The sequence below is a fragment of the Mya arenaria genome, chromosome 11 (assembly GCF_026914265.1).
Source record: "Mya arenaria isolate MELC-2E11 chromosome 11, ASM2691426v1".
NCBI lineage: Eukaryota > Metazoa > Mollusca > Bivalvia > Myida > Myidae > Mya > Mya arenaria.
The window spans coordinates 31,047,877-31,073,021 of NC_069132.1; the positions used below are offsets into that span (position 1 = coordinate 31,047,877).

The 25,145-nt window shown below is 34.4% G+C and overlaps 1 protein-coding gene across 2 annotated transcripts in view; it reads left to right on the plus strand.

The window, feature by feature from the left end:
• LOC128209021 (kinesin-like protein KIF26B) overlaps window positions 1-21,397 on the plus strand; it is a 150,943-nt gene extending 129,546 nt beyond the window's left edge. For both annotated transcript variants that reach the window (XM_052912819.1, XM_052912818.1), the window contains 8 exons: window positions 2,335-2,532; window positions 5,935-6,090; window positions 6,470-6,559; window positions 9,928-10,072; window positions 13,088-13,253; window positions 14,508-17,496; window positions 18,835-19,052; window positions 19,364-21,397. In XM_052912819.1, the coding sequence (XP_052768779.1) occupies window positions 2,335-2,532; window positions 5,935-6,090; window positions 6,470-6,559; window positions 9,928-10,072; window positions 13,088-13,253; window positions 14,508-17,496; window positions 18,835-19,052; window positions 19,364-19,534 (4,133 nt within the window). In that variant the 3' untranslated portion in view covers window positions 19,535-21,397. The remainder of the gene's footprint in view (window positions 1-2,334; window positions 2,533-5,934; window positions 6,091-6,469; window positions 6,560-9,927; window positions 10,073-13,087; window positions 13,254-14,507; window positions 17,497-18,834; window positions 19,053-19,363) is intronic.
• The last annotated feature ends 3,748 nt before the right edge of the window (window positions 21,398-25,145 follow it).

Below are 25,145 nucleotides of genomic sequence, written 5' to 3' on the forward strand. Positions count from 1 at the left end.
TATCCTCATGCTTTATATAATTTCTCCTCTAATCATTTCCATATTTCGGAATGTAGAACACTCCATTCCCAAATCAAATGGCTTCATTAACAAACAAGTTCAATATTGTGGCATGTTCTTTTGCCTGTTTATTTCAAGTGTCTCTGTCAATCAAATGATTAAATTACAATAGAATTCACATTGTGTGGAATTTCATTAATAAAAACCTCATTCAGACATGATTAGATTTGTCTTTTCAAGCCATGGTTACTAATCTTAGTTAAAATCACCCTGCTCTTCAATTTGGAGGGCTGAATCATGTGTTGAGAAGGCAATACTTGATTAAAGAAATGCCCTCAGTGGATAAGCCGGTTCTGCAATAATGCTTGCATGGTCATGAAAATCAAATTTGTCAGCTGGGTTGCTGTAGATGAAGAACAAGTCATTATTTTGATCATTTCCCAACAAAACATGGCAAATTTCATTATTCCTCCACAATTCATACAACCAGAACTTTCTCATTTGAAATGATGGAATTGGGATTAAAGGCAGGCCCCATCTCAAGTTGATTCTGGTGTTTTCCTTGTCAAATTTGTATAGGGGTAAATTAATCTGTTGTTTGTCATGGTGCTTGTCAATATTGTATGTTGTTTTATTTCACTGCATACATTTCTTGAGTCATGCAAGGCTATAAAATGAGGAGAAAAGCCAGAACAATTCGTGTACAACCCACTGCAGAATAACAAGGAGCAGTCTATGAGGAAATACATTCATGGTGGGGTAAAATGGTCTTAAGGTGCCAGTGTCAGTGTGCATTACTGCATACAATGCACACATATGCATCACAAGTGCCACCACTCCGACCTACGTGTTAAGGAGTTATGCCCCTTTAAATACATTTTAATGAAAACTTACTGTAGACCTAGATACAGACTTGCAACATCTTAACACAGATGCTATCTAAAGCTTGTTAACAATGTGTCATCATGTTTTAAGCAACTTTACATTAGCAGCTAGGTTCTTCTTACAAAGACAGCTAATGTGTTTAATTTACATATCAGAGCTTGTAGAGATGAAATATTCTGCTGGGAAGAACAAGTTAAACAACCTGATTTTAGGCATCTCATGTGCTGAATCCCATCTTCAACTGACAATCCCCATATCTAATAATGAGTGTGAGTTTTTGTATGTCTCATATTTCATGTCTTGTTTGTTTTGGAACTAATAGAACAGTTTTTTAATGGAAATGTCTTGAAGGAAAAAATTGAACCAAAATAAACAATAAATAAAGAATGGTTCTGAAAATTGTACAAAATATTTAATCATGATGATGCAAAAAAATCCAATAAGTAACATAAATTACAGTTGAATATAAGAAAGAAATGGCAGGTGATTTGAAAAAAAAATATTGTGTATTGCATTGTATTTCACGAACACTCTATTGTTTTTTATATAATGAAAATCAGTCTAGCTTAACATTTTACAAAATATTTCAATAAAGATACATATTTCATTTCCTGTCTTAGTCTCTAGGCTTCAATATTCCAGTCGCTTATTTTCTTAACATCTTGCCCTCCGCTGATTTCCACCAAGTTTCCTGTGTTCCTTAAGGCCGTTGTTTCTTTTAGCGCGTGCCTGATATTGTGATGTACCGGCCGCCTAATCACCATTATTTGCATGACAGATATGAATAGAGCTGTATCTGAAATTGTATATTTGCTGAATGTTGGTTAGGTAATTACAGGATTTCAGGGAGATTGCTCGTAACTTGAATAGTATGATTGACACAAGCCGATACAATGCCATAATGAAATGATTCTGAAGGATTTTTTTCCTGATTTTTGTTCTTGTCCTTATGAGGATGTCTTTTTTTCGCCTTCTCGTCTGTTACTTGTTGAGATGAGATTCTACAGAGGCTTTATAAGGAAGAAATGTCTCGTTTTCTCCCACCTAAAGTATGATGCCTTTTTTTTTGCTTAATGCATGCGTGGATGACATTGGTTCAGACAGGAAATGGATTCCATGACAATTCAATGTGTTCTGCTTATGACTGTATTTACAATTAAACTAGAATAGTTATTGTACTGTATTATGACATTTAATAATGTTATAACCTTCATATAATATTGTTTTACTTCTACACAAAAAGTTTATGCTTGAAACAATATGTTGCAGGCAACAGTTTTTCACTTAAAGAGCAGCTTAATACATTTACAATTAGAAATGAATAAAAGTTATGTAATGAAATAACGTTATGTAATGAAATATAATCAAATAATACTATTTTTTACACCACATGATCATAATATTTAATCTGGTGCGTTTTCAACAAGATTTGCTTCCATGTAATTTCAGGCAAAACTTACACAATGGTAGGAGAAGACAGCTCTACCTCAACACTCGGCCTTATTCCGACAGCAATTGCGTGGCTGTTTAAGATTATTAATGACCAGAAGGATCAGACGGGGGCACGTTTCTCGGTCCGTGTGTCGGCTGTTGAGGTGTCCGGGAAACAGGAAGTGCTCAAAGATTTACTGGCCGAGGTTGCCCAAGGTGAGAAAAAACATTCAATGCCAGACTGCTGCATCAGCGTAAACCTACGCTTAGTTTACAATGATTTAAAAAAAAGTTATTATATAGAAAACTATAATGACATTATTATAACTCTCGTAGGTATGATGCTTTGGGAAGCACAAATTAAACTTACATACAACATACACCTAGGCCAGGATTGAAACCTGGGATGCCTTAGTGTGAAGTGAGTGTGCTAACTGTTATAATTGGACAAACAAGTACTGCGTTGCAAGATCTGAGTGAGGCTTGGATAATTTTCTAGAATTTTAAAACATACTTGTGTGTAAAGATGATAATAGCTAGGAAATATGCTTCTATTTTGTGAATAATCCTAACTTGAATCATTTAAACTAGTTTTTATTTTTAGAACGCTTAAAAAATCTCTGAATTCAAATCTGTTTTACTGGGTTGTGGTTTGAATTATTAATTTCATGATCCAAATCGAATCTGATATTCTTGCAATTCAGCAACACATCTTTACAGAAACAATATTTGTGCACACATTTCTATATTTCTTCAGACAAACTGATTATGTCATATTGAAAATAGCAAATATTAAAAAAAATGCTTATATTTTATGTTCCTGATGAACCTAATATTTGGTAATTGGTTTTCGTACCTGGCAAAGATTTCGTACCTCGTTGAATACGGTGATATATATTTAATTCTACAACGATGATAAACATACAAAATATTACCTGAACATAAACATTACAGGGAATATAATTAAAACTGATGGGGCTTGTTTGTTTAACCGCACATAATGTGTGTGTATCAGACGTAAATTTGTTTTCGCAACGTAAACTGCAAATGCACTGGGTGTTAATACATCATTCATTGGCGGTGTATTATCTCCAGAATTCTAAGACTGTTGTAATTCAGGTGTGTGATGCACATGCTACATGGCAAATGTCGACACAAATGATGTTTTTAATGACATCCGTGGCATAAACATCCAGTAATTTACCCTCTGTCATGTCATAACATTGTTTTTGCTGGTGATATTCCAAATTTTCTCTGATACTTTTTTGAGCATATTTTTCTTTTGACTTCTGACTTATTTTACTGGTTCCTGAACTTGTTCAGATTAATCTTAGGGTGATGATGGTTTGTTTGTTTTTTACATTCAAAGCACAATTTGTTAAGGTTTTAAAATATCACAATTTATATATAATTATCATGGCAATCTTCAATGTGCAGAATGAAATAAACATGATTTATTCATTATGACATTTGTATGGGCTTTAAATAGCCTCTTCTAATGAATTTCCTTCTTGGTGTCTGGGAGTAATAAAGGGAGGTAAATGTCACATTCTCAACTCTTCTCTAATTGGAGGCTAATTTGATTAAGACGACCCATAACCCTGGTGTTTGGATGGAATATAATGAAAAACTTGCTTCTAACCATTAAAAAGGGTTGGAAAAAACTTCCAGATTGCATTAGTGTCATATCTGCTGGTCTTAGAATGCAGCTAACAGGTTAAATGTTTCGGAAATGATAAATTGTTATTGCATGGAGTGGGTCATAGGAATCATTTCGGGCTTATCAATTGTATTTTGGTCATTATTCGTAATGTGAATACTAAAAAACTTACAGGAGGGTAAAGAAAACTTCAAACACTTCCCATAACTGTCAAAAATGGACAGAAGAGGAGGGAAAAAATTGTACGTATGGGTTATGTCTTCGTAAAGTGCCGCTGACTTTTTGTTCTTGAAAAAAAAATCAAAAAAGATTTTGCACATTTTTTGCTTGTCTTTTTTATGTCAAAAGGAATTATTTCTCCCTAAATTCATGTTTTTGTTCACCTATCTCAACTTTTATTATGTCAAGTCACTTATAAACCGCTTAAGATTGACATGTATATTAGATAGTGTAAGCCAGGAATTAGGAAGATGAAACAAGTTTTTTGAAATGTCAAAAGTTGATTTGACACCACTTAGCTTGGATTTCAGAAATGTTTTGCAAATCCTTGCCATGGTTCCGAGAGATAAGAATAATTACAACATACTTACAGAAGTGATTTTATGATAGAAATTTTGATGAAAACATTTAATATTATCATTCTCAGCTTATCTATATGTTCAGAAAAATATCCGAATAACAGAAAAAATTCTTTGTTTGAATATTATGAAACATGTTGTTAACACTTGTAATCATTTTAGTATACACCAGAGTTAAGTTTTTCTTTTCGTAATTTCTTGTCAAGTTTACTTACTTTCTGTCTAGTTCACTTCAGGTGCACATAAAGAATTCAAAAAAACAACATATTACTTGGCAGTCATTCCACCTAGCAATTAACCTATAGCCCTAATGATTTGTGTGTAACAATCGGTATGACAATAGTAAATATTTTGACAAGAACTGATGGTAGAGATATTGCTGCTTGGATGTCAGGATTTGGCCATTAGAAACAGTTTGTATCAACATCATTAACCACCTTGAAGTGGTTGGCACTGGCAGGGGAAAAACGTCCCAGAAATGGCTGTGAACCAGCAGTTGAATATTGTAACCATACTTAAGGCTTTACAAATAAACCAATGCATGGCAGAATTTAAGAATTATGTTTCTTTCTGTTTATAAATTCAAATTATAAACCTTCCACAATATTTCAAAATGAAGCTGAAGTGACTTAAGGAGACTGATCAGCTAGCTTGTTCCGAATTGTTCGGAATATCCATACAAGTTACAAGGCAACATCCAGAATAGAGTGGGCATCGTGAATGACCCATCTTGACGGCCCATCATTCTGCCCAGTTCAAACCTGGTACCCTACAATAGCTTACAAATAATGGTAGTCCAGGTTCACTTGGTTTACCATCCTAGAAATGAAGTAAGAATTAATTAAAGTGTTTTACATTAGAATAAAAACACTGGCATAGTAACAACAATTCTACCATGGTTTGGGCCAGTTTTTGTGGCACTTGGCTCAGAGTTATCACTGTTTTCACCATCAGAACTATCCCAGACAATGCCAGAAGTCAGGACCAGTTTCAAATATCCCCCAGTGTGCCAAGACCCTCTTCACCTAGTGTTCATTCTTAAAAAACACACATGATTTGTTTTGGCAGTTATTAGGAAAACTGTTTTTTCAACTTTTAATTTTTTAATGTTGGAATAATTGGAAGAAATTGGCTTTCATCATTGGATTTAATTTAACTTTAAAATTTATGTCAGAGAATATTAAAATAATGGAAGACATGGAAATTTGATCAGATGATTGGGATGAGTTTAAGTGAAATAGTATCCACATTGAATCAGTTTCCTCATAACATTTGACAAAAAGGTAAATGGTATTTAAATATTGCTACAGTTGTGCTCCTTTTATTGTCATTGATTGTAAAGTTTTTTAAAACTTGACAAAAATTCTATTCATATTTCAGGCACAGAATCTGGTGTGGGGACTGCGCCTGGTGTCTACCTCCGGGAAGACCCGATATCTGGTACCCAGCTAGAGAACCAGTCTGAGCTGCGGGCACCGACCGCCGAGAAGGCTGCATTCTACCTTGATGCTGCACTCAACGCTAGAACAAAATCAGGTGGGTGTTGGGCTAGAATTATCTCATACAGTCGAAACCCTTTGGCTGGAATCCTTTGGCTAAAGTTCCTTGTTGGCTAGATGTAAAGGACTGATATCTTTATACTTAAGGTAAAAATTCCCACTTAGCTTGAGGTATTTTCACTGGTCCCTGGGAATTGGAGCCAACGGGAATGGACTGTATTTGGTGACAATTTCAAATGACAACAAAACATGAAAGAATGAACAAATTATATGTAATTATACTCTGGTGTGTGTCAGCCATGTTGCTGTTAATGAATGATCATACAACTTATTTGCAGTCGATGTGTAGGTTTTCAATATTTGATTAGAAGTGACAATTTTATCCTTTTGATTATATAAATTTTTCTGTTTTCCAGAGGAAGAGAGTCGGTCATCCCACCTATTATTTACGCTGCACGTGTACCAGTATCGGATAGAGAAAGAAAACAAGGCTGGATTACCCGGAGGTACTCACATTACGCACAAACTTCGGTTTAGCATAGTTGTGACTCTGAGCTGGTACAGAATAAGGCATTTGTTTGTTTGTTTTAGAAATCATCGTCTTTTATAATACGATACTACAAGAATTTAACTCACCTTTTCCAGGGATTAGACCTCGTACACCTACATTCAAAACACATACATTAATCACATTGCATTTTACCAAAAAAATATCATCAATTCATAAAAGATTATAGAACAAGCTTGAATGTTAAGGTAGGTTGGCAGAAACATTGGCAACTCATATCACCAAATAGTCTATACACATCAAAACAAATTCAAATTAACTGCAGTGAACTCAGCTCCTAGTTAATGAAACTGATAAACATATCAATATCCTAAACTCAGAACTTCATAAGCAAAACTACATTTGTATATGACAGGATGAAGGAAAGGCCAAGTCCCTTGGGCCTGGAAACAATTAGATGACATTTCGGAGATACCTTTTACATACTCCAGGGCCTGTGTCCGGAGAAATGCTAACCAATTGTTATACCATTTATATGGAGAGGAACTGCTTTGGAATAAATTCCCACTGGCAATTTTTGGAATATTCATCATGGAACATTGTACACAGTTACTTTGTTGTTGTACAGAAAGACCTTGGTCCCAACAGTAATGATATATATATTTTTGTGTTGTCAGAAACAGGGATGGATGCACTCTGGATTTCATATGAAAATAAAAAAAGTTAATGTGTAATTGTTTGGAAAATGTGTTCATTAGGGATTGTACCACAAGTCCTGTATCTGTTAATTTCATAATGAAATGCTTAGCAAATTATATTCTATGATAAAGACTGTTACAAAGATCAAATTAATTATTTTATTAACGCCTATTTTTTACTGAGAAAAAAAAACACATGATTTTTTTTGCCGGAAAGCATGCAATGTCATGTAATTATTCAACCAGTATATTTTGAAGTTAATTAAAAGGTCCTTTACTATTTCATCTAAGAAATCAATTTAAATTTCGTTTTTTTAGTATAAATAATTTTTATCAGCGATGAACAAAGTAACAGCCAATTTGTTGAAACCCTGATAAGAGCAATATTCTTTCAGCCTTATCGTAGAAAATCTTTGCAAGCTTTAACATCGTTTTCTTAAACTACCAAAATTAATATGTTTGCACTTTGATGGCAGGGTAGGCAAGACCATGAATGAAATAATTATGCCGATTTCCCACGATATGACAAAGTGAGACAAGGGTTTGTCAATCCCTCTCGGAATAAAAATGGGGCTGCAAACTACTTTTGCGACGGAAGTAGGATTCTCGTCACTTTGTGGTTGTCATTTGCATATATTTAATGGTGCAATGCAGCGTAAAATTATGGGAGTTTTGAAATAAAATGATAATTACGAGCAGATTTATATGTATTTCACTTACTTTACTTATCTTAAGTGGTTAATAAAGGCTTGGTTAGGATGACAAATTTTGTTATTGTTGCTTTTTTTGCATAACCAGTTTAAGTTTTGTGCAAAAAACAACTTTGTAAAGAGGGGTTAATTACCCTGGTTTTAAAAAGGACAGGATGGTGCAGAAAAATACAGGGTGGTTAGGGTGGAAAGGGCACATTCATCAATCAATTAATGAAAAAAAAAGTGTTGTCTTTGAGTATTTAAGTCAATAAAGGGTGCATCTAATGGTCTCCATGAGGGCAGATGGGTGCAAGAGGACCACCCTTCCATACCACTTAAGCTGAAACCAAACTTATTATAAAGACTGGCATGATAGAATAACTTTTAATTTTGTTTTAAAAAAAATATTTGTAAAATTCACGTTTATTTCAAAATCTTTGTTCTTTAACAGTTCTCTATAATTGAATGCATTGTTTTGAGGCATCAGAGCAAGATGAACAGCGGAAAACAATTTATAACAGGAAGGGAATTAAGTCTGCAGATGATTTTTTTCTCAGAAGTCCCTTAAACTATATAGTGCCAGACAGAAGCTAATGTACATGAAAAATAAATTTTCAAAGCCCTTTGAAAACATATCATTTTCTTCCTGTGAATAAAAAAAAGCGACGCGGTGGTGTTTATTTTTTACCGTTACATGCTGTTAAATTTTCTGTGAAGTTAGATCCGCCCTTTAACCTTTCGGCAAGCGTGTCTGCTGTGAGGCGTCCACAAGTAGTTGTTGAGATGCATATTTTCATAAATACAAACACATGTTGGCTGTAATAGAGTAAACGATCAAAAGAAATGGGGTTGGAAATATAGGTTTTTGAACTTGCGATGTTTTTTCTAGAACGAAGCGTTATCACAGTTAGCTAGATGTCTGTGATCTTTCAAGCTAATGCATAATACTTTTTTGGGATTCATTTTCGTCAAGTGGCATCCAGTTCTGAGCTTTATTTCATTTGTAACAGCAACTATGAAAATATAGAAGCAGGGATGGATCCAAGATTTGGCGTTGGAAGCAGTGCAACTTTGAATATATTTGGTTTAAATGTTGTTTGGGGACCTTTGAACTTTGAATATACTTCAAATAGAATTTATAAATACAAAATATTTCATTTTGAGGACATATTTGTCATTACTCCAATTTTGAAATTAAAATGTTTTTATGTTGCCCCGCCCACGTTACAGAACAGAAACTATTCGGGTGGGGGTGGGGCATGCCAAAGTTTGACAGACTTTCCTAGGATAAGATAAATTTTAAAACTTAATCTTGTCTCAATAAAATGTACTAAGAAATACTGAAATCTAAAGCTTTGCCCATGAGACCACCTATTTATTAAAGCAAAATAGTAAAACAAGCCAGGTTCATCAGCATCTCCCTGTAGCAATCCTGGGTTGAACAAGAGTCAATGTCCCTGATAAAATCAAGGAATTAAGTGTAACACTTCATGTTTGTGGGGGCTGAAGTGTTTTCCCATTTGTACAGTCATTTTCAGAGGCAACGTAAGCGCTGTGGCTTATAAGTAACCCAGGAGAAAAGGGAGCTCTCTTATTGTTTAAACTGGGTGTTGCTTGGCTTGTGGTATCACTGTGGAATACAATAAATAAAAATAAAATTATTGAATGGAGTTTATTCTTACAATAGCAAATGTTGGATGTAAATTGTAGGTTAGTAAAGCATCCATCAAAACGATTTGCTTGAAACATTATAGTTTATGACATAAGCTGATTTTTTATTTCGGGGTGAATTTAATTACACCCAGTACATGTATTTTGCATTAAATGCCTATGCTCAAACTGTAAAATAGTCGAGTTAAAGGTAAAAAAATTCTACCAAATTGTGCAGTTTACCAGCAATTTGCATGAAGTAAATGATAGATTAATGAACACTACAAATTGATGTTCCTGGTTTCATGGCAAATATGTATTTTCAGTTGCGGGAGGTAGAAGCAGGCTACATCTGATTGATCTTGGCAGCGCATCAAAGTCCAAGGATCCAAATAATGTTGCCCTGAGCCTCTCAGCCCTTGGAAATGTCATCATGGCGCTTGTGAATGGACAGAGACATGTGCCTCATAGGTGAGAGTCATGTGATTTGGGTTATCTTATACTAGATTTCCATGCTTTGGTAATGTTATTCATCTATGTTTGCTTCAAATAATGAGTGCTCAGTGCACCACTCCTATCTCGTTAAATATGTTTATATTTATATAACAGTGATGCCGCGATATAAACAGCATTTTACTTTAGTTCACCATTATAAAGAAACAACATTATACAGTCCAATGTGATTGTCCTCAGAAATAAGCACCTCTTGAGGTTACACCTAGAACCTTAGTGATCTTTAGTTTATTAGGAACATTATGTTATGTTTCAAACTCTGATGTTATGATTAATTTCATATGCACCATATTTATATAAAACTAAACTGATAAGTCTTATCACTGTTTTGAAAGATGATACAGAGATCTGTTGTAATAAAAGCCTGTAAAATGCATTTTAGAATATAACTTCATTTATCAGATAGTGTTGTACAACTGTCTCCCTCTGCTTGACATATCTGATCATCTGATAAACAGCTAAAACTGAAATTCTGGCACTTAATAAGGCTTAAGGGCAATTACTCTGTTTCAAATAGGACAAGAGTGGTCTTTCTTGCCCTCTGGCATCTCTGGGGAGGAGCAGTCATTATAATTACAAGTGTGCAGGGGACCACTTATTTTATAGACCCTAAATTGTAATAAAACTTGTGTGAAATGAATATATATCTATTTGAATAATCTTTTGTAATAAAAGTGGCAAAGTGTTGTATTAATTAGTGTTCTTATACAATTAACACCATAAAAACATGTGTTTAATGCTTTCTGTATTTTTATCTTAGTTTATCAGCAATTAACTTTTGGGTCACTTAGTTGAGAAATATTATATAAAACTAAAGGTTGAAACCCAGGATTTATTCTTGCAAAGCTTTTTGATCAGAGCTTGTTTTAAAGGACAAAGTGATTTACATTATTCCGAAATCAGTGTAATGGATTTATAATTATGTAAGTAAAATCCCATTAAAATCTTTATACCGGATCTTCTTATAACTGCTTTTATGTCAAGAAAGAATCTTTCTTGAGGAAGAAAAGATTAATTTTGATGAATTTAATGTAAGAATAATGAAAAGGTGGCTTTAATAATCAGTTTTTGTCATTTTTTTGTGAGAAATCTAGTGTGAATAATTCTTGATATTGACACTAAGACTGTTGAAGATTTGTAGAAATAATTATTCCGCTATTTTGTAATTTTGCTAAAAGCGTAATAGCATAAAAATATTCAAGTGATGATATGGATTCTTGGCACTTGTTTTTACCTGAAAGTTCTTTAACAATTTCTTAGCAAAATGTTCAGTTATCATAACACATTAAATGTGATGTCACTGGATGTTTTCCATGTGTTAGTGTTTTATATTTAACAAATTATATGTGGAAATATAACTTTTGAAGCATTTTGGAACTATATGATATATTTGGCATAAAATTTACAGTTGGTAATTTCATAACAGTCATGAAAAAGAATTTGTATTGTGGTTAAGATATAAAAAAGATGTAACAATTATACGTTATGAAATGGGCTTAATTAATGTAAAGAGTGATTCCTATTTTTTCTGCCTTTGTGTGGTATACATTAGGGCCTGCAAGTGGTTATTACATCATGAATCATTTGTTACGACATCGTATTTTTTTATCCTAGATTTCCATGCTTTTGATCTCCTCATAACTGTAAATCCTCAACGTCTTGCAAACATTTTGTGTTCAATTTCAAACAACTATTTTCATAGCATTTATTACTTTTATAAAACATCAATGTTGCAGAAAATATTGTTCAGATTGTAGTAAATTCGTAAAATAGGATCCACATGTCAGAATAACGCCCCGTCTCTTTTGGCAGGGCAAACATCTTAGTGGTATGATTTTTGCCAAAATATTAGGAAATTAACCGGAAATATTGTGATGCTATGGCCTCTTATTTTGAAAAAAAAGAAGGCTTTGGAAACGTTTTTGGGATAGATTATGTTCATTGGGGTAAATTGTACTTTTATTTTTTGTATTTTCATTCTTTAAGATTTGAAGAATTATTATATATTATTTATCACATTGGCAGAAACTTATTGCATCTGGATGTTTAAAAAAAACACACTATGACATCAAAACAAAAATGTCAATAAAATACAACTTTTATAACATTATTTTATGATATTTAAGATTTTGGCCTGCAAATCTAATTGTAAACCTGAGATATTTTTTATTTATATATATGCATTTGAAATATTGTTAATATATAGTTCCTATGAGTCCATACATGAAAAGAACATCTTTTCTGAATAATTATACGCCAATAATTTTGTACATTTCATTTTTCTGTACATAATTGTATCAAGTTGTAGACGTTTTACTCAATATCTGGAGAACTGAGGTATTTTATATTAAAAACATATCTGTCTGACATCACTATAAACCCCCAACTGTTTGTACATATGTCTTGCCAGCAACATTACATAAATAATCTTTTACAACAATCATTATTACGTTGGTAACATATTGTCTGTAGGATCCGTGATTATCCGTAAGTCCATTACGGCTAACGATTAATTTGGATTTCTTAGTGATTGCATAAATTGAGTGACGGATTATGGAAAAACGATAAAAATAAATTGAGTAAAATAATTGCATATGTAATTAACCAAAGAGTTAGAGGCTCTGAAATTTGATGATATTGTTTCTTTTGGAAGAAAAGGGTTAAGGTTCTCATTTCAAGCCAAAAGATGGGTGAAATTGTACTGCGGATATTGTGGAGGATTTTCTTTCTTTTCGATTTTGATTGTGAGAATAATTTATTTCTGAAGAAATGGACATTTTGTATTTTATGGCATTATTCATTATAAATGGGAATGTACTTAAAAAAAAAAATGTGATCAATTGTCATTGACAACGGGATTCAAATCTTAAAAATATTGAAATAGCATTCAAATGATTAAGTGAAGAACTATGTCTTAATATGTGTGCTAACAGTAGCTGTCATCAATATATTTCATAATTTTCTCAATTTCAGGGACAGCAAGGTCGCACAGTTACTCCGAGACTCGCTAGGAAACATCACATGCCGCACATGTATGATCGCGCACGTGTCACAGGAAGTGCCCCATTATAACGAGTCACTTCAAGTCGTCCAGCTGGCCGCTCGTATACACAGAATGAGGCGTAGGAAGATACGAGGGGTAGGTTCATGGTTTTTACCTGCCCTATATAAAACACATAACAATTCAAAATCGACAAAATGAATTTTAAATAGACATGAAATTCATTTGATCATTATTCCTGTAGTCGTAACTTTTGAATTTTATCACTTACTTCTTATGAGTAATTATTTTTTGAACTGAAAGGAAGATTTATGTTTTCATCAAAATGAATCATTTCTTTGAACCTTGAAAATCATGTTAGAAATTAAAGTATTTTTGGAAAAAAAAACACGTTTTCCAGACTTCAAAAGTAATTAACAGAATCAGAATTCTACAAGATGCAAAAGAGATAGGGCATATATTTTGAAATAATGTGCATGATAGCATCCTGTAAAATGTGCACATAATTTAAAACCCATTAGTTTATCTTTATATTTTTGTGAAGCGTTTTCTTCATGCAGATCTCATTAAAATCAAATGTTCCTTGTTTAATTTGAATCTGATTCATTTCAAAGTGACAATTTTGAAACCTTTAGATTTATTCTAGATTTATTTAGACTTAATTGAATTAGTTGAACTTGACTTGGTTTCTAACTGGCTAATATCATGCTGGGTAAAAACTATTAACAGTTTAATATTTGTTTTAGATATTATTATTATTTAAAATACTTGATATTATGCTAAAAGCATTAAGTGACTTTATTAATGAAAAACATGCCTTAATCAAGAGTATTTCTTCATCATCTGTGGCAATGTTTAGAGTAATGAATGTCAATGTGAAGTTAACTGACTGAGGACCATGAATGTATAATCATGACCTTCAGTGTGTTTTTTTCTGACCAATTTTATGCCAAACTACGGCCGCATTCCGAATACCAAAACATACTTATTTCCCAAAAGTGTAAATAAAACTCCCAATTTCTTTTTCTTTTTTATTGATGAAGAATTGATCTATTCTTAAAGAAACAAGTTTTATCACCTTTTTTCTTTTTTTGTCTGTACTTGGTTATTTCTGACCATAGTCAAAATGGTGCATTTTTCCCAATACAAATGACCCTAGCCCCGTTCACAAAATGGTGTGAAAAAAGCCCACTGAACTTATACTTTGAAGAAACAGTTCTCTTATAATGAATTCTTTATATCAACTGTTAAATAATTTATGTTTAGGAGAAATATTGCAAAGTTACGTTTATATTCCACTGCTGTTGCATGATTTTATGGTAATATCATTTTAGCTACACTATAGGAAAGATGTATTATGTTAATCAAGAAATCTCTTCCTTTGTCTTTCAGCAATTTTCTGGAACAAGCTCGGATGATAGCTCCACTGATGGAAGCAGTATTCGAAGTGGGCATAGGCCGTATCGGGGTTTTCGTATGGGAACTCTTCATGAAGGGTCATCACTGTCTGATCCGGATTACACATCCAGTAGCGAGTCATGTAACACAGTAATCTACCTTGGAAACAACCCGCATCAGACGCTCAGCGATCGAGAGTTGACAGACAATGAATCAGTTCGATCAGTGCCTCGTACAAACCCTCGTCTGCCGCGGAGAGCTAGTGGTTCACGCTCATCAGGAGACGAGGGTTCAAACTCTGATAGTGGGCGGAGTTTATATCGCTCTCGTGAAAGTTTGACTCGGGTGCGTACAGCAATTACCTCCCCAGTGAGGGACGTCAGTGTGACTAGTTCAGGGTCACGTCATACAACCCCAGTGCGATCTTTATCACGAGGTTCAACTCCAGTGCAGGACACTTTAAGTTCAGACATTAATTCTCAATCATCGTGCTCGCCACCAAGTGTCGTTTCGTTTAGCCTACCTCAGAAAAGTGGTGCAAGGACTAAAACAACACCAGCAAAAGAGGCTTCAAACCCATATGCTAGTGTGAACATTGTAGACAAGGCCCAGTCAAGGACTGGTGCACGACCTAAAAGATCAAGTAGCTCACCGGGTAAAGAAGGTGAGCAATGGATAGATGGCCCTGGGGCGGCAATTTATTCAGAGAAAAAAATGAATAAAGGCGAACAATGGATCGATGGGCCGCCTGCTTTCCTACACAAGCAGGAACAGAAAGCGAATAAATCGGGTACAAAAATGAGTTCGGAGGAAATGTGGGTGGATGGACCTCCAGAAATGTTGGCAGAAAACCAAACTGATGAAAATCAAAATCGTACGCCGAAAGTTGTGATGCACACAAGTAGTAAAAAGGCACATGTGAGATCTCTGTCTTCTTCCCCTAAGCACCAGTCACCAATGAATTCTCCAGCCTTACAACACAAGGTTGAACCCGGGTCACCTAGGTCAGCCTGGCCTCTTCCTGATATAAAGGAAAGACCAGAGAGCCAAATTAGTGTTGAAAGTACATTATCAAACTTGGCCCAGCCTGCTGATTCAAGGCCTAACAGCATGGTTACTAATGTGGGGGATGTTGATGATGTTGCAAAAGCAGAACATGTGAAACCATTTGTGAAAGACTGGATTGAAAGGCATGGTTTGCCTGAAATGGAAAATCAAGGTGACCAAAGTAATACACTGCCTAGCACGATTGAATCAACCAGTGGAACTTACAGAAAAGCTAAGCCCAATGATTCCCGTACCAAAAAGCTCTTGGTGCCCTCTTCTTCAACGCCGAAACAATCCCCTCACCATTCACCCAGACAGTCCCCTTGTACTCAGAGAAAAACTAAGTCTTCCACTCCCAAAATTACCAAGCCAAGCTTTCCTGCGCCTAATATAACAAGTAAGAGAGTCACTGATTGGCTGAAATCTGTGGAAATGGACCAATCAGAGGAGACTTTGTATATGGAAGGAATTGTAGGTCAATCTTTAGCAGAAAAGAGTGTGAAATCAGACCACCCTGGATTGAATAGTTCGCAAGACATTTCTATGTGTAGTTCAGTATATCCTGACACAACACTAAGTGACTCGCGTGCGCAGGAATGTGTTGATGTTGATATATCTCAGAGCAGATCAGGAGATTATAGTAATGAATGTGTGGTCGCTGATATGAGTTTTGATAGTAGTGCTGACACTGCCACATCGGGGCAAAATAGAGACTCTATTTATGAGATGCAAATGGATGAACAGTTGGAAAATGGACTTGAAAATATGTCAAGAAAAGGTGATGACGATGATGATTCTTTCAGTAATGCTTCTTGTGCCAAAGATTCTGAAATGGACACTAATGAGCCTTTTGCCGAGTGCCTAAATTCTGAAATGAAGAAATCAGAGACAATTCAGAGTATTAAAACTCTTGTTGGTGATACAGTGGAAAGTGTTGGCGTTGAAAATGATGATGCTTATAGCCTTAAAGTGTGCAATAATAACTTGGAAAGTGAAATGGACCCTATAACTCAGCTATTATCTAGAAAACCTGACGGGGCTTCCAATCCAAACTTGATGAGCGAAACTTACATTGAAAAAACAAACATAAGTGCTTTACGGGAAGAGTTTTTGATTGTAAATGCTATATCTAGTCAATCCCCTGATATGGCTAAGAGATCTCATTTTCTTAGCAGTAAGACGAGTTCTTATCGACAGGGGGAGGGGGATGGCAGAATGGACCAGTTTCAAGAACAGTGTGACGTTATTTCGTCCCTCCCTCAGAAACCCTGTTCTAAGTGTGGTTATTCGCAACAAAATTCGAAGCCAATTGCCAAAATGTGCAAAGACTGCCAAAAAATGGTTGCAGCTTCAATAAAAACTTCTCATAATGGTGCAACTAAAAAAGACAAGGATAAGTCTAAATACAGTGCACATAATTCATCATCGTCCAATCCTCCGACTCCAAGTTTGACGAAAAGCTCGAAGTCAAAATCACAGTCACCAAGTCATAGCAAATTACCAGTGTTTTCAAAAAACTTGCAAGTGTCCTCAAAAGATTCAAAATCAAGTCGTAAAAAGGAAAAAGAAAGCAAAAAGTTGAGCTTTCTCTCCCGCATGCCAAGCAAGAGTCACGACTCTGACAGTGGGAACGATAGCGGAATCGTTGCTGTTGATAAAACGTTACTTTCACCCTATGCAACGGTAACGAAACCACGTACCGTGAGTCACTCGAGTAGCGGCCACGGGAGTGATAACAGCAGTACGATGAGCACCGACTTGATTTCAAAGCAGGGTAGCAGCTGTCAGTCTGACAAAGTACATGGAGGTACAAGTAGTGGGTATGAGTCTATGCTCCGAGATAGCGAAGGCTCGGGCTCGACCACGATCAACGAAGACAGCGCTGAAGAATCTTCTGGGGACAAGAAAAAAGCAACAAAAAAGAAAAAGCTACCTAGTAAGTTTCAGTGTATATTTTATTTACGGCTGGTTATTAGATTACATTTATGCAATCAAAATGATAATATATTGCGAATGTTTGATTCAATGCTGTCATTACTCCTTCATATTAAATATGTTAGTGTTTTGAACTCCTCTGCAATTATTCTTAATTTTTAGATTAAAGTAAGATTAGTTTAGTCACAGCAATTTCATTTTAGTATTTAATTTATTGTGTTCACTGTAGCAATTAATTTGCAATCTTGAACTTTCGAGAGATGCACAAAAACAATATTTTTCATTAAGGTCTTTTCATTACCTTTAAAATGTTTCACATCTTGGCTTTGTTAAGTTTTATGAGGAGAATATCATATTGTATTTAATACTGTGATTTATAAAATTGATACTGGCAAATGTATGTAATTTTGGGAATACATTAATCTTTCAAAATTATACCAGAAGGTAGTTAATTTTAAATAGCTTGCACTAATAACTTTGATCCTGTATTTAAGTGGGTGCATACCTTTTTCCAAGATGAACATATCTTAATTTTAATGGATATGTTTTCAGGAAATTAGCCCCAAGCCTCCTTTTTATACAACATAGGCTTATTTTTAAACATAGATAGATCTAAACATCTCATTTTTTTCTCCAACATTGAATTCAGGTGTAGAAAATGGGAAATTAAGCTCAAAATTTGGTCGGAATCTGTATTGAATAATGTTTATGGTAGCGGATATGAAATTCTTAATTATTTTCGCTGATAGAGTTCTAGATCTTCCGTTGGCAGAGTGCCATTTCTTACTGGTTGATAGCATTTTTAATGTATTCCGCTTAAAAAGAATGGATGAAGTACTGTGCGTACCAATTGTTTCTTGTGGATAATAATTGCTCAGACTTGAGGCTGTTCTGATAGTTATATTAAGTTAATGGCGTCTATGTTAGCCAGGTTGTTATATCTCTGTATGGGGTTGGGGGAATGTTATCTACTCCGAAACTATGGCGTATATCTCACCATCTTGTTTAATAGTTGCCAACTTTTGGTGACCTTGTGTAAAGTATCTTCTTGAATTGTTTGGGTTCAGGTTTCTTACAAAATGTTTGTAATTATTTACCCAATTAATATTTCCAAGAATGTACAATAGAACCATATAAATAACTTATTTGATATGCTCATCACCTGTGACATTGATAACAGGGACTACTTTTACATACTTGAAGATTGAAAACCTTTATAGTGTTTTTTTTATTCCTGGATATATAAAATATTTTCATATCATTACAGTATTTACAGATGTCTCAAAATGCTAATTAAAAAACAAAACAAAAACCTGCACAGTTGTCTCCCTTATTTCAGATTCATGTCGCAGTAGGTCTGCACCTGGTCGGTCTTCCGAGAGCCCAGAATCCTCTAGCAGGAAGTCAAGCCCGTCGAGTAAAAACTCCAGTTTGAGCCCGACATCACGAGCTTGGCAGGAAAAACATGGGAAATCTCAGGAAGATGGCCCCGTTGAAATCAAAGACTATGACGCAGATGACGTAAAACGTATGACAAGATACAGGATGGAGGAAGAGGTATTTATGGTTATTTTATGTCATAAGCATAGCAAGTCAGTGATCGAAAACGTCTGATGTATGAAATTATAGAATATAGTATTGAAATATACTATCAAATTGAATCAAAAGCTATTTTTCTCGTTCATTGATGGTTTAATGCATGGCACATTTTAAATTTGTACTGCCTCGACCTATCCATTTTGCTTAAATTCAAAATAAGAATTGTAATCTTAATCAAAATTAATCTTCATTGTAAAAATTGCAAAGGTTTATGAAAAAATTGTGTTTTTATGTGTTTTTGTTAATAATCTAATATGTTAATATTTCAGACATTGAGAAAGAACAAGGACAAAATGAAGGAACTAATGAATACCAATGGCAAACAGCAGGAAATTCCTCCTAAAGGGAAAGACACGTATATAGTGGATCGTAATAACTGGAGCTTTGATTGTAAGTTTCTAATGTGCTTCTCGTGTCGATCCCGGAAGACGGACGTTTGAACAACTTGCAAAAACCTCGCTCACATATTTTTTCTTACTGCTGACGCTTTTAAGTGTGTTTAGTTGAACCTCAGAAACTTTATTTTTGTGATCTTGTAATCTTGTACTGCAAAATTTCAATGTCACTTTTTGTTGTAATTTATTTTTCACGTAATCTGTTTGATTTTTAGTCGAGGATTTTTTCGTTGTTTTTTGTTATGAATGATTTGTTAAGACTGTCTGAATAATTATCTTCTTATGTATTTTCTGCAATATTATTGTAGGTTTTATTCCTCATACCTGGGTGTAAACTTTATTTAGATATTTTCTCAGGCATGAACACTTTCATGGAACACTTTCATGGACCAATCACATCTATATCTCTCATTTTCTATACTACATTTTATACTGCTGCTTGTACTAGGGTATTTCTTGGAAAACAATATTTTCCTTACTTCAATATTTTATTTACGAATGAACTCTACTTATCATTTTTGTATTCTCTTCAATGCTAAATTATGACTTACAATTTTCAGTACTCTCATTTTGAAAACATTTTCCAATTTTTTATATTGATTTATTTGGGAATAAGCATTTTGTTTTATATAAATATTTTTGTAATTTATGGAATTATATCTCTTCTTTTTATCACAACAATACAGCTCTGGTAGACGAATGCAGTTTTGTCTGAAAACATCTTTTTGTGGATAACTATATATCCACATTTTCACTTTTTTATATTAACCATTTAGTTCATGTTGACATGCGGAAATGTGCAATCACTAGTTATCATTTATTGTGATTTTATAGTTTTATATATTTGTAACCCATTTTGATAGTGTGTTCTTGTAACATATACATGTAATAATCGTAACCACTCTCTAAATAGTTACTGTTATTTGTAATTAACATAATTCTTTGTATTAAAATGTATGATACTGCAGTATTCTAGATAACAACAACTTAACTTTTATAATACCTCAGCTTTGACTATTATGTAGATTGAATGTTAATGCAACGATTTCATATACTTCACTTGTCGACAAAAAGCTTGTTTGTATTCTATGCATTCTTGAAATAATACTGCTGAAATAACTGCATTCATAGGAATGAATAACATTCACATGTATGAACTATTAGATATGTAATTTATTAAATTTTCAGCTTCTGAAGAGGATGCTTCAGAAGGCTTGCATATAGCCTCGTTTGGATACCACAGGGTCTAAAGCACCGTCATTTGATAACATTTGTATTTCATCTGTTCATATTGTTTAAATATTATCATTGTATGAAAAAACTATGTACAATATGAATTGAATAAGTTTGATATATGTTTCAGAACTTAGTCTTAAGAGTCTTTTAAAAGTGCTACTGATAATTTTGCATCATTCTACAAACTGTTTTGAACAGAAGACACATTTATTGTAACTTCACTGACTGACAACAATTAACATAGTGTGAAAATGAATAAAGAGTGTGTTTGGCGTTTACCGACTGACTTGCGCACAAATAAAGGCGACCTGGATATCCGGTTGTGGTATTTAATTTGATTTTGTTATGGAATTAAAAGAAAAAACAACTACCTGCCCACATCAAAAAATGTGTGTAGGGAGACGCCAAACCAACTTTTTATTATTGTGGCCACATTGGTACATTTATACCCGTAATACAGTAAAGATGGCCTATAACATTGATGTACATATTGTTATGACATGTCACAGTTTAAGTATAAATGTGTAGATATTGTAAACAGGTTATGATTTTTATATTTAAGTATGTACAGTTACCTTAATTAATATCTTCATACTACTGTAGCCTTGTGTGACAGAATATATTAATTGTTTCTATGCCTCTTCGGCACTTTTTGTATGACTAACATTTGCAATAAATTGTTTTACACAAATTACACACTTTATTCTTGATCTCCAAATGAAATGATTGGCTTTCAGTGGTTTGGTCAGAGAGTTACATACAGTGGTTGGGCCAGAAAATGAAGGTCAGTTGTTTGGCCAGAGAGTTACAGTCAGTTGTTTGGCCAGATAGTGATGGTCAGTTGTTTGGCCAGAGAGTGATGGTCAGTTATTTGGCCAGAAAGTGATGGTCAGTTGTTTGGCCAGAGAGTGACGGTCAGTTGTTTGGCCAGAGAGTTACAGTCAGTTCTTTGGCCAGATTTTTATAATTCACAAGTGTGTACCATTGTTGAATATTATAAGTATTGGACCCTGAAAAAGATGGAAGGCTCACAATGAAAGTCAGGGCCCATGAGGAGTCTTAAGTTTGAGATTGGAGCTCAGAAAACTGAATTCATGTATGTTTCGAAATATCTATTTTTAGTATACCGTACCTAATTTTGCCAGAGATGTTTGTCTGATTGTAGAACAGATTATTTGTTACAGATACAGCATATTATCCTTACTTTAATAGTATTTCAACAGAATTTAAATCAAGTCTCAAGAAGTTAGTGAATACAGATCCAATTCTAGTTGTATAAGACACATGATAATGTGCGTCGGGATATGTAAGTTAGGTATCTAGCAATATAAAAAACATCAAGCAAAGTTCTGATGGGAAAGGCTGTTGTATTAATTTTGCATCTATATAAGCACATGTAATCCTATTAGATTGGAAAAAGTCACAGCTCACATACCAGCAACATTGCTTTTCTTGGTTTGCCCAAAAAGTCTAGTGGTAGAGCTTTTGCTTGGAGTGTGAAAGGTCGTGGCTCAATATCTGACCTGTCTAACCTATAAGGTTGTTAAAATATGGTACTCAAGTTGAACTGTTTGAACAAGACTACTGGCGTGTGGTTATGCGCTTAAAACCTAGTAATACCTTAGTGAACTCGTGTATCACAGACCGTTCCAAGTTCCTAACCCCAACATTTATTGATGGAAGCTATTTTGTTACATGTATGGTATATCCATGTTGTTGACAGAATTTGTCCGTGTAGTTTTCATTGTAATATTGTAAGTATCAGTTACATAATGATATACTAGTAAACAAACATTGTTCTTTTTATCTGGCCTGGGTAGCATAGCAGACACACAAGAATCATGTTGTCACCTGCAGCGTAACATTCATTTCCAATTTAATTCAAATTTCAAAACAAAAGCATTTGTTATACGATTTCCCTTTTTTGTGACTATGTTCATTCAAATTAATCGAGGGGTGAAAGCGAAAAGGTTTTTTCTTCTTCTTTATTTAATGTCACTTAAAACATTTTCACATTTACCCCTATTAATGAATGGCACACCATCTGCTATCAACAGCTAGATCTAACTATTCACTCCAGAGTTAAGGACCTTGAATGGTCAAAATTAACATTACAAAAAGAAGGTGCTCCAAGCAGACGACTTTCAATCGCAGAACTCTAGTGTATGAGAACTGTCTCATTTTTGAAAAAGGTATATGTCACATTTGTATACATGGCAACTCCCAGGGTCAAACAACAGAAGCAATTTAATAAGAAAGAATTTTTGTGACTATGTTCATTCAAATTAATCGAGGGGTGAAAGCGAAAAGGTTTTTTCTTCTTCTTTATTTAATGTCACTTAAAACATTTTCACATTTACCCCTATTAATGAATGGCACACCATCTGCTATCAACAGCTAGATCTAACTATTCACTCCAGAGTTAAGGACCTTGAATGGTCAAAATTAACATTACAAAAAGAAGGTGCTCCAAGCAGACGACTTTCAATCGCAGAACTCTAGTGTATGAGAACTGTCTCATTTTTGAAAAAGGTATATGTCACATTTGTATACATGGCAACTCCCAGGGTCAAACAACAGAAGCAATTTAATAAGAAAGAATTTTTCTTGTACAGTATGTGTTATTCTCTTCATCCTCATACAGTATGTGTTATTCTCTTCATCCTCATACAGTATGTGTAATTCTCTTCATCCTCATACAGTATGTGTTATTCTCTTCATCCTCATACAGTATGTGTTATTCTCTTCATCCTCATACAGTATGTGTAATTCTCTTCATCCTCATACAGTATGTGTAATTCTCTTCATCCTCATACAGTATGTGTTATTATCTTCATCCTCAATCAAGGGGGTAAAAAGTAATAAGCAATGTTAGTTGTACAACAAGATGAATTCGAATTTTCCTTGGGAAAGGGCAGTAACTAGTGTTGGAAAAACCTGTGACCCTGTTGTTTTGCATGGCCTTTTTATATAGTTGTAAACATGGTTCTGCACAGCAAACCAAAATAGAAACTGAAAATGGAAATAGACTAAACCAGTGCTCATGTAGATTGTACTACTGGAGTTCAAACCATGACCATACCAGCATACCCATACCATAACAACCATGCAAACAGATTGAAGTGAGTTTCCATTAAGACCAAACTTTTTTTTTGTAAAAATGGACTCGTTTTTATTTCAAACACTTAATTTGGAGCTGAACAAGGAGTTTTTAGGGACTACGTATATAAATACAAGCAGTTTTCAAGGCAAAATAAAAATTCAAGTAGTTTTATGGAGTTTTTTGCTGGAAGGAATTTTCATCCAGCAGCCTTAAATTCAAGTACTTTTCATGTTTTTGCAAATCCAGCAACATTACATCAGAAAAAACACCCTGAATAACTGTACAATAGTCTGAGGTTAAAAGCTCTCCATTCTGATATTAAGATTAATCTTTACTTTAGAAACTAGGACATGTCAAGGTCAGAATTTAGTGAAAATCTGTGACCTTGACCTTAGAGTAATGGACAAGGGTCTTGCATGCAACACGTCATCTTGGTATGTCGAACACACGTGGCAAGATATTTTAAAACTCTTGTCCATACAAGAGAAAGTTACAGCGCGGACATGACCAACACTAATCTATGTCCTTCTATGCAGCATTCCATTGTGAACAAGCACTCTGTGTGACCTTGACCTTGAGCCACAAGGGTAGTAGGTTATTTTAAAATCTATCCATTCAACAGAAAGCTACAGCCCAGACACGTTGACCTAAACTGCATGTCCTTCTATGCAGCATTCCATTGTGAACAAACACTAAGATTTTAGTGTGACCTTGACCTGAGAGGTAGCGATACAGGTCTCGCCAAGACATGTCTTGGATTTTTAGAACACAGTCATGTGGCAAGTCATTTTAAAATCTGTCCATACATTGGAAAGAAAATCAGCAGGACACACAGATGGATTGATGGATGCATGAATGAATGGAAGTTGTGATTATATATTGCTCTACTTTGGGGCATAGAAAAAGAAGCAATTGAAATTCTCAAGATATGGCCAGGACATATTCAGATTTTTAAAAACCATCAGACTAGGGGAGTTTCAGATAACTAAAAAAATGATTATGGTTCCTTAGTTATGCATTTCCTCTTATTGCCATACATCTACATTTCAAGTTTCTTTTTAAACCAGACAAAATACCAATCTTAAACAAGAGCTGTCACAGAGACAGCGCACTCGACTATTCCGCCGCTTTTTAATGAATGGATTGAAAAGTTTTGGTGAAACATGCATGGATCACTGTTAGATTAGATTTCAATGCAATACATGGTGTGCTGAGATATAAACATAAATGTAGTTTCATGCAAAATATTTGCACAGAGTTTCTAAGTCTAATAATAAAGGGCCATTATTTGAAAAATACAGTTATCTAACTTGGTCA